At 44.5% G+C, this 11,669-nt stretch overlaps 1 protein-coding gene across 1 annotated transcript; it reads right to left on the minus strand.

The window, feature by feature from the left end:
- Positions 1-910: 910 nt before the first annotated feature.
- Positions 911-10,757, minus strand: TMEM171 (transmembrane protein 171). Its single transcript, XM_072359757.1, is given in 8 exon segments — positions 911-1,230; positions 3,403-3,538; positions 5,628-6,183; positions 6,185-6,357; positions 6,827-6,914; positions 9,640-9,725; positions 9,909-10,005; positions 10,626-10,757. Coding segments are annotated over 4 exon segments (990 nt in total). The 5' UTR covers positions 6,260-6,357; positions 6,827-6,914; positions 9,640-9,725; positions 9,909-10,005; positions 10,626-10,757; the 3' UTR covers positions 911-1,007.
- Positions 10,758-11,669: the final 912 nt, after the last annotated feature.

Below are 11,669 nucleotides of genomic sequence, written 5' to 3' on the forward strand. Positions count from 1 at the left end.
GCACAGCTTTCAATCTGGGAGCAGGTGCGAACATCTAAAGTGGACCTGCAGCTTCTTGTCAATCCATGGTGAAGGTAGGCAGCAACCACTGACTTAAGGAGCCACAGGTATGGATGAGCCAAAAGAAAGCTGTATTTCTGAGAGAAATACAGGGAAGTGTAGGAAGTGCTTTGTCAGCTATAAACACATGCTGTATGTGTTCCCATGAACTAGCATCTCCTGCACTAGCTGGTAAATAATGTTTGCCCGTTAAGTGGATCTCATTCTTGGAGTTAATTGGTACTGCTCGTATAAACCACAAACAAAATACAACAGCAGTATAATCTCCCTCAAATCAGTCACTACTGCAATTAAACTGTTAGACTATTAACCATCCTCAGTGTTGCTACATGACTCTTCTGCTGGATAAAACTGATTTTCTTGGGCACTATATTTACAAAAGGACCAGACAGAGTCTAAATTAAGCCATGCAGTGTTTGCTACCAGGCAGATCAAGAAGTAACCACCTAAGGTCTCCATAGCATATTAGCTCCCCATCTTACAGTGGTTGGTATTTTAAGATCCCTATCATTGATGCTCTAGGGAACATATGAAGTCAGTAACAGCAGGCAAGTATTTTCCACAAAGTAGTACAAAAATAGAAACAAAAGCACTTCCTAATGATTTCTTCTTTGAAACTCCAAGCAGGTTTAACTAAAATAAGCAAAAAAATAGTCTCAAGTTACTGCCTCCATTATATAAGGAACTGAATATAGAAACTGAAGCTGTAAAACAGAACAAGATAAACATTCAACATTCTTGTAGTGAACTGAATCCCTTCTTACCACTAACTGAGAAGCCCAGCATTATCTCGTATTTATTAAAACCCAAACTCATCATTTATGCTTGTTAATGAAAAAACAGACAGAGGCAGCGTTACTGATTTTATTAGAAAATGTAAATAAATTTAAAGATCATAAATCTGAGTGTACAATTTCATATGAAAACACAGTCTATCTGACAGGCCTCTATAAGCTGGTGTCAGAAGTCACTGAGGAAAAAGATGAAAGAGAAGAAGAATGGGAACATTCATTACTTTCCACCGATGCTTTTTCTTCATAGTCTGGAGGTGGTTCAGAGGAGAAAAACTGTGCTGGAGAGTTACCCAAAGGTGAACTGCGCACCGAAATTGTATATATAGTTTCATCGTCTCTGACAGCAGCTGTTCTTCCGTCGTCTGCAAACTGTACTCTATAAAACAGAAAATTGTGTATTAATATAGTTCCTCCTGCTATAGCAAGTGAAATTCACCCCTGACTTACATGAATATATACAAATGCACAACTCCTAGAAATCCCTGAAAAACCTTACATAGGCATTACAGTTTCATACTATATGCTATATTATGACTCAAAAGTCACATTATTTCAGCAGGAAAGAGCAAACAAGCTCCCTTCTAGTTCACATCATAGCCTGACTTAGGAGCATTAGCCACTTCTAGCAGGGCAATCCTATTAAAACCTCCAAACCTTTGCTCCTAGTGCATCTTCATTTTTGCAGTCTACCACAGTCCATTCTCCTCTTCTCTTGTGAGAAACAGTTACTAGAATTAGAACCACTTAACCAAAACAAAAATTCTTAGCTGTCTGAGATCTTCAACTACAGGGAACTTGAAGTTTTAATAAACAAAGCATTAGACATATGGAATTGCACTGCTGCTTGGAGACAGAGAATCAGAAGTAAATGGACACCAGTGGACTACTAAGCTCACACTGAAAGCCAAAGTAAGCAGTGAGGTATTCACAACCCTCCTCTGACCATTATGGTACCAGACAGATCTCTGGAACCAACACTGTTCTGGTACCCTGTTCATCTCACCTTAGAGATGGCCCTCAGCATGTTACACTTCAGTAGCTTGCAAGAAAAGCAGAGAACTCATTCGTTATGCTTTACTCCCAGAGCCATCTCATGTTTCTGTGTACACTTCTACTCACAACAGTTCTGCACAAGGGAGCAGGAACACAGCATAGTCACCTCATCTCTCAGTAACACCAATGAAGATGTGTGTGCATTTACAGTAGAACAGCACAAACGTGGATTCAAACAGTATGGTAACAGGAATAATTACCACTGCTATCACAAACCTTCTCCTGTGGCATTTAGGTCTTTGAGGTTGTACTTGCTTGCTTTGAGCGGAAGATGGTAGGATTTTAAAGTACTGACATGAGGCACACAGCTGGTATGGCTGTTTATGGTATTTACCACCCCATGAGAGCAGAAAAGTCTGGAGTAGAGTGGAAAGCAGTTACAGAAATGACCCAGTAGCTACTACTGTGTGGACACAGCTATGCAGACTGGGGTTCTTGCTGCAGTGCTTCATATGCTATGTAGCCTTGTAGACTAAAAACATCCTGATGAACAAATCCTAAAAAACTTAAAGTGGACCTTCCAAAGGGTAAAACCTACTCAATTCTGAATCATCAAGAGCATGAAAATAAGTTGAGGGCTCTAGGTATGTTGGCATCTAGTTCCTGGCCTTATCTAGTTCTAGTACATGGCCTCTTTCACCCTCAAGATAGGAACCCACTGATTGGATCCCACAGAGAGATATCCCTGCAAATGCTTACGTTGCAAGCAACTCTTCAGTCATTGAGAAACTCTTGCTGCACAAGCTTGGTGATGGCAGCATTGAGCAAGTCACCTATGCTCAGTGTAAGGAAAAGCAGCTGCATGGGACAGCCTCCTCATCTTAGGATGAAGTTGGGTTTGCAATCTTCCCTTTAAGCTCCCTGGAACCTCCTCTGCTTTTTCTCCACACTATCAGTATATCCTGTCACACCACACTGTCACTGAATGATCATTGAAAGAAAGCACAGACCTTTCCAAAAGAGTCACCAAGAGAACAGGACACAAACTAAATTAGCACCCCTAGTGTCACGAGGCAGCTGGACAGATACTGTGAAGTGCTCACTGCATTGGTTTTACAGAGGCTTCCTAGGATCTTGCAGCATGGATATCATGTCACTGGGGCACTGCTGTGAGGAGTACCTTTCCTTGACAGTCTATGGAGGAACTCCAAACAAATAACATCTAAATAAGGCCACAGATTACAGGCTTATTACAAACAAATAAACAAACAAAAAAACCCAGCAACCCACAGAATATCATCAGACACCCCTTCCAGTATTAAACTTGAAAAGTTTAACTTTTGTGGAAGATACTCTGGAATGTGATTCCTCTTTTATACTAGGATATTTTAACGCCAGTAAAGCAAAGCACCTGAAGGAAGTTTGGTGATGTAATAGAAAACTTCATAGTGCCTAGCATAGAGTTAATGGTGATTATTTAAGAACATATTCTTGGAAACCATCTCTGATTTAAAGCAAACAAACAACAGTAAAACATACAATAACACAGTCTTACCCATCACCGAATACAGAATGGTATGGTGGAGGACTTGCAGGCAAACCACTTGACACAAGACAATGTGTCACAGCTGGAGACAGAGGGTCAGCAAAATAAGGTGGTGGTGGAGGTGGGAACATCAGCACAGCATCACCTGTGAAAAAGAAACACCAATTACTACCTCTGGAAAACTGAGCTCCCCTGTCTGTTCTAACTGTATCTCAGAATGTTTCCCATCTTTGGAATTATGGTATCGGTACTTGTCTACCTTTCAAGATAAAAACCAATGATGCTGCCTAAGGATCTGTTATATTCTGCAATGCAGAAGTACACCGAAGTTTCATTCAAAACCAGGAGTACTTTAAAAAGAAGAAAAGCAACATAATCATAAATTGAGATTCTATAAACAAACAAACAAACAAAAAAACAACAAAAAACAACCACTAAGTGGGAGGAAGTGATCCACCTAGCTAAGAGACAAATCTCTTATGTGTTTACATGTTGGTTGTCCTCAGAAACAACAAGCATGAAGACAACAGCTACTATTAGCTCCATTTAAGAGCAGAAGAGTGGTTGGCTTTTTATCATGCATCTAAAAGAGGGGTTTTCTAAGTATAGCCTTGAAGTAGATACTGACAGAATAAAAAACATTTGAGTCATAGATAGCCCTGACTACTGACTGCATGTTGCTGAACATCTTCATCAGTGACCTGGATGAACAGATAAAGTGTAGTCTGAGCAAGGTTGCTGATAATTCAAAGCTGGGAGGAGTGGTTGGCACACCAGTAGGCTGTGCTGCCATATAGCAAGATCTGGATGGACTGGAGAGTTGAGCAGAGAGGAATCTAATGTGGTTCCACAAGGGCAAGTGTACAGTCCTACATTTGGGGAAGAATAACCACACATGTCATCCCCTAGCATGTACTGACTTTCTCTCATGTGCTTCCTACTGTAGGGAACATGCTTTATTCGGGGGCTGAATGAGGTGATCTCCAGAGGTCCCTTCCACCCACAACGATTCTATGATTTTGAATGCTTTGACAGCTCCTCTCCCAAATTACTCGGGCACACTACTAACATAAGTACCACAAAGCTAAAGCTATAGATAAATAATTCAGTTTTAGGTGTACTGTGTTGCTTATCTGTCAACTCAGTTTTGTATTTGAGGAGCTTCCACTTTTTTTTTTTTTTTTTAAATAAAGTTTGTATCAGTCACAGAGCTTGAATAATTCATATAAACATTAATTATTGCCTGACACCTCTTTTATTTGTTCATTGTTTTTCCCTTTCAATTTGCACTGACAAGTCATAGAACATAATAGATACTGAGTTAGGCAGGGGCACAATCTGGCACAGCGGTGACTGTCATTAAGTTGTCATCTTTTAACCTTTGAGTTTTACGCTTCTTGATGGAATTATGAAAGGAAGGAATCCAAAAAATTTACTGTCTTTAAAAAGTAATCTGACTGATTCTCTAAGCCCCTTTATCTTGAAAAACTGACACTAAACCATCATCGTTTTTGAGGATCATCAGGTTATAAAGGTCTGTACATCAGTCTGACAGAGAGAAAGGCAAAATCCGTGCTTACTGGACTTCAAATCCTGACAGATAACAGTTGAGCAATGTTATAATTGACCCATTTATCCTTCCTCTGAACTAGAAAGTTATCAGAATAATCTATATATTGAGTATACTCATGGTTTATTAGCAGCAGGGTACTACTTAGGGCATCATTCCCTCTTAATAGTTCATTAAGTACAGTATGCTCTACAATTAACAAAACCATGTTGCAATTAAATCTGAAGATTGATAAAAGAGGTGGCCATTATTCAAGTAAATACAATACAAAGCTTATGAATCAGATTCCTAAGCTTTTGTCTAGGAGGGGGATCAGAGTTTCAGGCTAATCTAAGTGTAAGATACAGTCACAGAAGCCATGAGACGTGTGATTTGGAGTGTGAGCAACACTTCCTTGGAAAGGAAGCGAGACTGGACTCATTTGTGCTACATTATGTGATTTTGTTCACGCAGACATTCAGATGCTGCCAAAAGAAAGGCTATTTCCTCAAGAGAAGTTCAACTGAACTGATCACACAGAAAACATCTAAGACAAATCAACCTTCCCACCAGCTTCTCTGGTGGCAGATGACAGAATCAATGTGTTTACTGCTCAGACACACGACACTTGGAGGTAAATCCCTGGAGAATAGAAAGTTTAAAGTTTCACACATTATTTACTCACCTAGTGTAACCTGAAAAGATTCGGGGCTCTGAGAATGTTCCTCGTTTTCCAAAGGTTCTTCGTTGAGATTTAAGTTTTGCTTCTTTTTAACATGAGCTATCACGAAGAAACACAACCCAGTAAGCACAATCAAAGGCCCCAGGATTTGAAATGACAGGATTCCACAGCCCTGGCGGTCCCCATCAGAACTGTTAGTCTGGTTGAGCTGTATACTGGGCCAACCAGGGCTGCAGCCAGGGACCCAAATGCCCAGGATGCTAATTAGCATCCCACTTGTCAAAAACAGGAATCCGAAGATAAGAAACTGGGCAAACTGACAGTTTCCTTGATAAAAAAAAAGGCTACAAATTTGCTCATTTTGCAACTGTCTTTGGCTTATGTAAAGCCTGGCCCTTGATCTTGCAATTAAAATGCAAAGCAATCCAGTTACAGACAACACAGGCCCAGAAGCCTTCAGGACCACATTACAGTCACTGAAGGTTTCAAAAGGGCATATCTGTAAGGTAAAAACTGAAAGAATAAATCCGCTACAGAGCAGTATGGCCCCAAAAAGAAAAAAGGAAAAAAGTAGCTTTCTTATGTTGTCCATTACTTGCTTCACCTACTGGTACTGGAACAGTCACTGAATACATTACAACTGAATCTCCTCAAACTGATGCATTGATTTTTGTCCTTTTTTTTTTTTTTCTTTCTTCCTGTTAGCATTCAGTGTCAGAAATCCACAGCAGACCTGTGAATGTGAAAATACAGAAGTCAAAAGAAGAAAAGAAATAGCATAATTAATTACACTGTGGCTCTTACTGCTACATTTGGTACTCAGCCTACTGGTATTGCATGCTCTTGGTACATTCCCCCTTTTGCTGTAACTTTGTTATGGAATAAAGGGCCTGATTAAGTTCATTGCTGTTGAATACAGACAGGTCAGTTGCAGTTAGACTGAAAACAACACAACTGCTGATGCACAATTCAGTGAACTGTATCTTTGAAAATACAGTTGTATAATTAATGGAACGTTAATATCAAAGTCTGAATATTTGGAACAAGGAGAGGCTAACTTTACCCTTGAAGAAAGCTAGGCAAATTTTCTGTAGCATGCAGTAGGAAAAGAAAAACAGGGAAAGAAAGAACCTGAATGCAACTGAGTACAGATAACTACCAGGCTTTTTACCAAATAAATCTTCTAACATAGCAACACATACCTCTTCAGAGCATATAGATCTTGTTTCTCCTTCCAGAGGCACAAGAGGCTTCTCAGCTTCTCTTTTGCCAGTCTCCTCTCCTACATAACTACAAGAGCAAGTACATGGATGATTTTTGGTTCAGTTCTGCAGGGAAGGAAGAAAAAAAACAGACAAACAAAACACATGCATAACACTTCATTCAACTCCCCTGCTCCAAAACCTTTTCCCTTTGCTGCAAGAAAGCCTTAAATAGAATAAAAAAGTTGGTCCCAGAAGGTTTCAAGCCTATTGGCCTGTCAGAGCCTAGATTCAGAAGCAAAAGAGAACAGAGACTAGTGCTGAGGCCAGTAGTAGTTTTGTGCATATGGACAACCAATCTGCTGATGTGGACATACCAGGGCAGGGAAAGCCTTACTGAAAATTAGGACAGAGTGCTATTTGGTGAGCTCTAGAAAAAAGAACTCACTGCTGGCATTACTAACAGGGAAGTCTGTATTGCTCTGACACAGAGATCAGAACGATACCTGCAATCACAGTGTGAATTTTGTGCACAAGGTGCTACCTGGAAAGCAGTTTCAGACTGGAAAACAGCAAGTCTGGATGCACCAACTTATCTCTTGCTGACAGAAGGAGGCACTCAGGCCTGCCCACACAGCATTGTTTTAATGGCTTTCTTCCTCACACCAGCACTTTCCCAGGTCAGTCTTCTTTATTATGACTTGGAAATATCATGAAGAACACGGGTACTGGAGCAGCTTGTCACAGATGGAAATAAAGAACAGGTTTAGCTACAGCTGTTCATTAGTTAACCTTCAGCCTCTCCTCTCCTAGCTTCCACTGCCCTGCACCAAGACAACTGCAAGCTACAAGTCAAGTTAGACCAACTCCTCCTTACACATGCCTCAACAGCAGTCATTCCACAAGAAAGTATTCTGTGATTTCTGGAAGCAAACTGTTGAACATGTGTCAGCCACAACAAGCTCTGTGTCACTTCCCAGTAACTGCAGTGCCCCACTGGGATAAAAACAAAACAGAACCATAAAACCCACCAGTCACTCACATACATAATTAACTAATTATCTGTCTTCACTACTACTACACACTGAGTCACTTTACTCACAGGAGCAGAAGGGAGTGAACAGACAGACACAAGTGATGAAGTTATTGGACCTTCTACTGATGGATCACAAGCAGCACAGGAAGCAAAGAACAGCATGCCAGCAAAAGGCACAGCAAGATCAGGACACGAAGGGCAAGAAACAAGCTGCTCCTGTACAACAGCAGTAAGGCCACTGCAGGAAGCCACAAAATCTCCTGGCTCATTACTTCAAATAGCAACAGTAAGGGACTTGTCCTAATGAAACCCATTGCTCCAGTCAATTAGGCCTGTTAGTTACCTCTTCCCTGTTCTGAGGACAATCTTTCATGGCTAAGAATGGCTGAAATAACTGTGAGCTGAGGCTGACTTGGTAGAATAGTCAATGATCTCACTGTTCCAACACACTGCCTGCTTTACTTCCATTGATTCTGTTCTGTGAGTTAAAACACAGAACACTCTGGTGTGCTTCTGAAGAAGAAAGACATTTAACTCTACAAAATCCAAGGGGAGACTAATTTTCATTTGTGCTACCGCCAAATCTTGATAGCAAACCCAACTTTACATTAAGCTGCACCCCTGGCATTTCAAGAAGTATTTTAAGAAGCAGCTTGTACTGACTGTGTGCTTGAAGTCTTTCCACTAGATCAGGTATCTCCAAACATACATATACCTGATGCAAGGGAGTCTTCCCTCTTCTCTTTATATCTACTCCAAGCCTGAGAGCAGACATAGAAACACCAGGTCAGAAACCACTAGAACAGAATCCAGCAGTGCAGAAGCAGTTAAGCACAAGGGAAGAGGCAATCAGAAACATCACTTGTAAAGCAACTCTGGTTATAAAACAGAATGATAAAGTGCTTTACCCTTTCATAAGTCTGGCCCATGTCAGGTGTACAGAAGAGGAAGTAATGCTGTTGTTTTTGTGTGTAACATTTTGTATTACAGCTTCCACATTACGGGCATCTCCACAGATTAAAATGTACAGTTTTTTCTTATAAACCCAGGACTTCAAAAACTGTTTGTCCCCAGCTGTAACATGCCCTCTTCCAGTTTTTCTTTTAAATCTCTCCCCCATATAACCCAATTTTGACCTCCTACTGGGAAATTACCACACCTGTTTCTGCATCCACCACATTTTCTGTTATCATGTCACAGCTTTTACCCCAGATTGCAGACTTAGCTTCAAGGGCAGCAGAGGCATTCTTTTGTGAGCACAGCTGGTCAGCTTAAGGTAAGCTGGAGTTTAACACCTTATTCCCATGCACCTCCCTGCCTCTGATGTTTTAATTACTTGTGTGTAAAGGTAGGTGTAAATGCCAACCAGCCTGATTGGATATATGTCCAGTTCCCTACCTTCAAGCAGCATTAAGGCTACAGGCACTAACAAGTTCTGAGATGCCAATTTGCAGTCTCTAATTAGTGCCTGACACTATTCTGACCTCATACAGCATACAACTCTTGACATCCCAGGAGAAGGGTTTTCGAAGCTTATTCACAAAGACTCTTAGCAGCCAGCAGATGCCACAGAAAGGAACACTGTCTGCACGAGTTGACAAAACAAGTTATCAGCTCACAGAGTAAGGATAACACTGCACTGTTATCTGTGAATGTTGCAGGTGGAACAGAATAAGCATCTGGGGATGTGCTGGGAAGCAGCTACAGAGGGACACTTCAGAAAGCAGGACGATGCTGCCAGTCTTCAGACACACGTGCAACAAGGAATCCTTCTCACCACAGCCCGGCAGAGCATCAGGGATTCTGCCTGATGCCAGACACAGCTACAGTTCCCGAAGAAGCTGTCAACATCATCCCACCAGGCTATAAGAGAAAAATAGCTGAAATACAAACTGGTCTACAAGCAGTCCCCACTCCCTTCTTTGGCTAGGAAGGTGCCCTGACACTAACACAAGGGAGGGTACGTGGCCACAGCCAGGAGCCTGCAAGGCAGAGCTCACCAGCTGACAGGCTGGATGCCATACAGAAAACAAGAATAGGACTCACGTTTAACGAGAGCTCTGCAAGGTCCCTGGCGGTGGGATGCTGTTTACATGACACTCGCAGCAGAGCGGGGCAAAGCAGCACTTGTTCTCAGGAGCACCTGCAGGGAGAACAGGGAGATGTGAGAGGGAGGTGCGGCCCACGCACACGATTAGAGCCACAGCCAGGTTTTATTTTAGCAGGCGGCGAGGCAGAGCAACTTCTAGAAGGAGGTGATGGGCATCAACCCACAGAAAGCAGAAGGCAGGCAGACTTACAGTCCTTCGAGATGACACATTTGAGACCATCGGGAAAGCGCACAACCCCAAAAGCAGCCCAGAGCTTCCTCGCACGAGTTTCTTGAGGTTACCGCAGACAAGACACCGTTGGGGAAAAGCACCATCCCCGGGGCTCCCCCCGAGCGGGCTGACCTCCGGGCGCCGAAGGTCCGGTAGGGGAAGGACCGCACTCCCGGGTCGGGGCTGCAGGGCGCCCTGCAGGGAGCCCCGCCGGCTCCCCCCGAGCACCCCCGGCCGCCGCCACCGCCCGTCGCAGCGGCCCCTCAGCGCGGGGACCACCGCCCGCCATCTTCGCTCCCCCCTTCCTCCATCTCCCGCTCCCGCCGCCCGGAGCGCTGCCCGCACCCCGCCATAGCGGCACGCGGCGGCCGCACGCGCCGCACCGCCCCGAGCGCCAGCGGAGCAGGTGCGGGCAGGGGCCGGCGGGAGGGCGAGCTCCTACCTGCCTGCCGCTCTTGCCCGGCCGACCCTCGAGCAGCTGTCACAGCTCAGCCGGCTCCTCTTCTCGAGCGCCCTGGCCCGGCTACGTGCACACGAGCGGTAGAGACCGCGGTCGTGCACCGCCCCGTCCCCGCCTGCCCCGCTCAGGACGCCCCGCCCGGTGGCCGCCCTCCCCCTCCTCTCGCCTCGACGCTGGACTGCCGGAGCCGCCCGTTCGTGGCCCGTCCCGTGGGAGGCCGAGGTGCGGGCGGTGCGGGGGGAGGCGTCGCGAGTTTGGCGGGGTTCTGTGCCCGGTTCTATGAGCTCACATCTCTGAGACCCGTGGTCTGAAAGTCTGACTGGTACCGTTTAAAAATCACGGAATGAGTCACGAAATAACCTGTGGGTTTCCTCCGGTGGTTCAGCGCCTGGCAGCGGGAGGGGATGATCTCTGTCCGGCTTCCTGGGTGCAGGCAGCTTTGGAGGAGGAGGATGGCTTCAGCCACAGATAAAAGTACAGCGCTGAACTCTCACGGGGGTACAGGGTCAGAGAACAGCAGCCAACAGGAAGAAAGTTGGGCAGGCGAAGGTACAGACAGGTGGGAGCAACTCTGGAAGAGGACAGGGGTGAAGGAAAGCGTGTAAGCGTGTGCCACTGCCTGGACCTGAATGGCCATGAGACGGAAGCTGCTCCACTGGTTGGGGCCAGCCTGGTGGCTGGTGAGCAGCGAGGGAAGCGTGGCTGTGTGTGAGTCAGGAGAGGAGCCGGGGTGAAAGGTGGAATGGTGCATGCAAAGCGGGTGGCAGGAGGGAAGGGAGTGAGGTAAAGTCTTTCTTGATAGGGAGACAGTTTGTTAGACAAGGAGAATGGGGAAGGTGAGGTATGTGTGGTTTTGGAGAGCCTCTGGATTTGGGTTAGAACTGTGGAAAAGCAGAGTGAAAAGGAGTGGGTACTTACCAGAAGAAAGAATCTGTGTGGGGTGTAACCTGTCATGGGGCTCCAAGCTCCTAGAGATTTGGGGTTCAGGATGTTACTCTGTGTCCCAGCTCAGCTGCCTCCAACTTG

The sequence above is a fragment of the Excalfactoria chinensis genome, chromosome Z (genome assembly GCF_039878825.1).
Source record: "Excalfactoria chinensis isolate bCotChi1 chromosome Z, bCotChi1.hap2, whole genome shotgun sequence".
NCBI lineage: Eukaryota > Metazoa > Chordata > Aves > Galliformes > Phasianidae > Excalfactoria > Excalfactoria chinensis.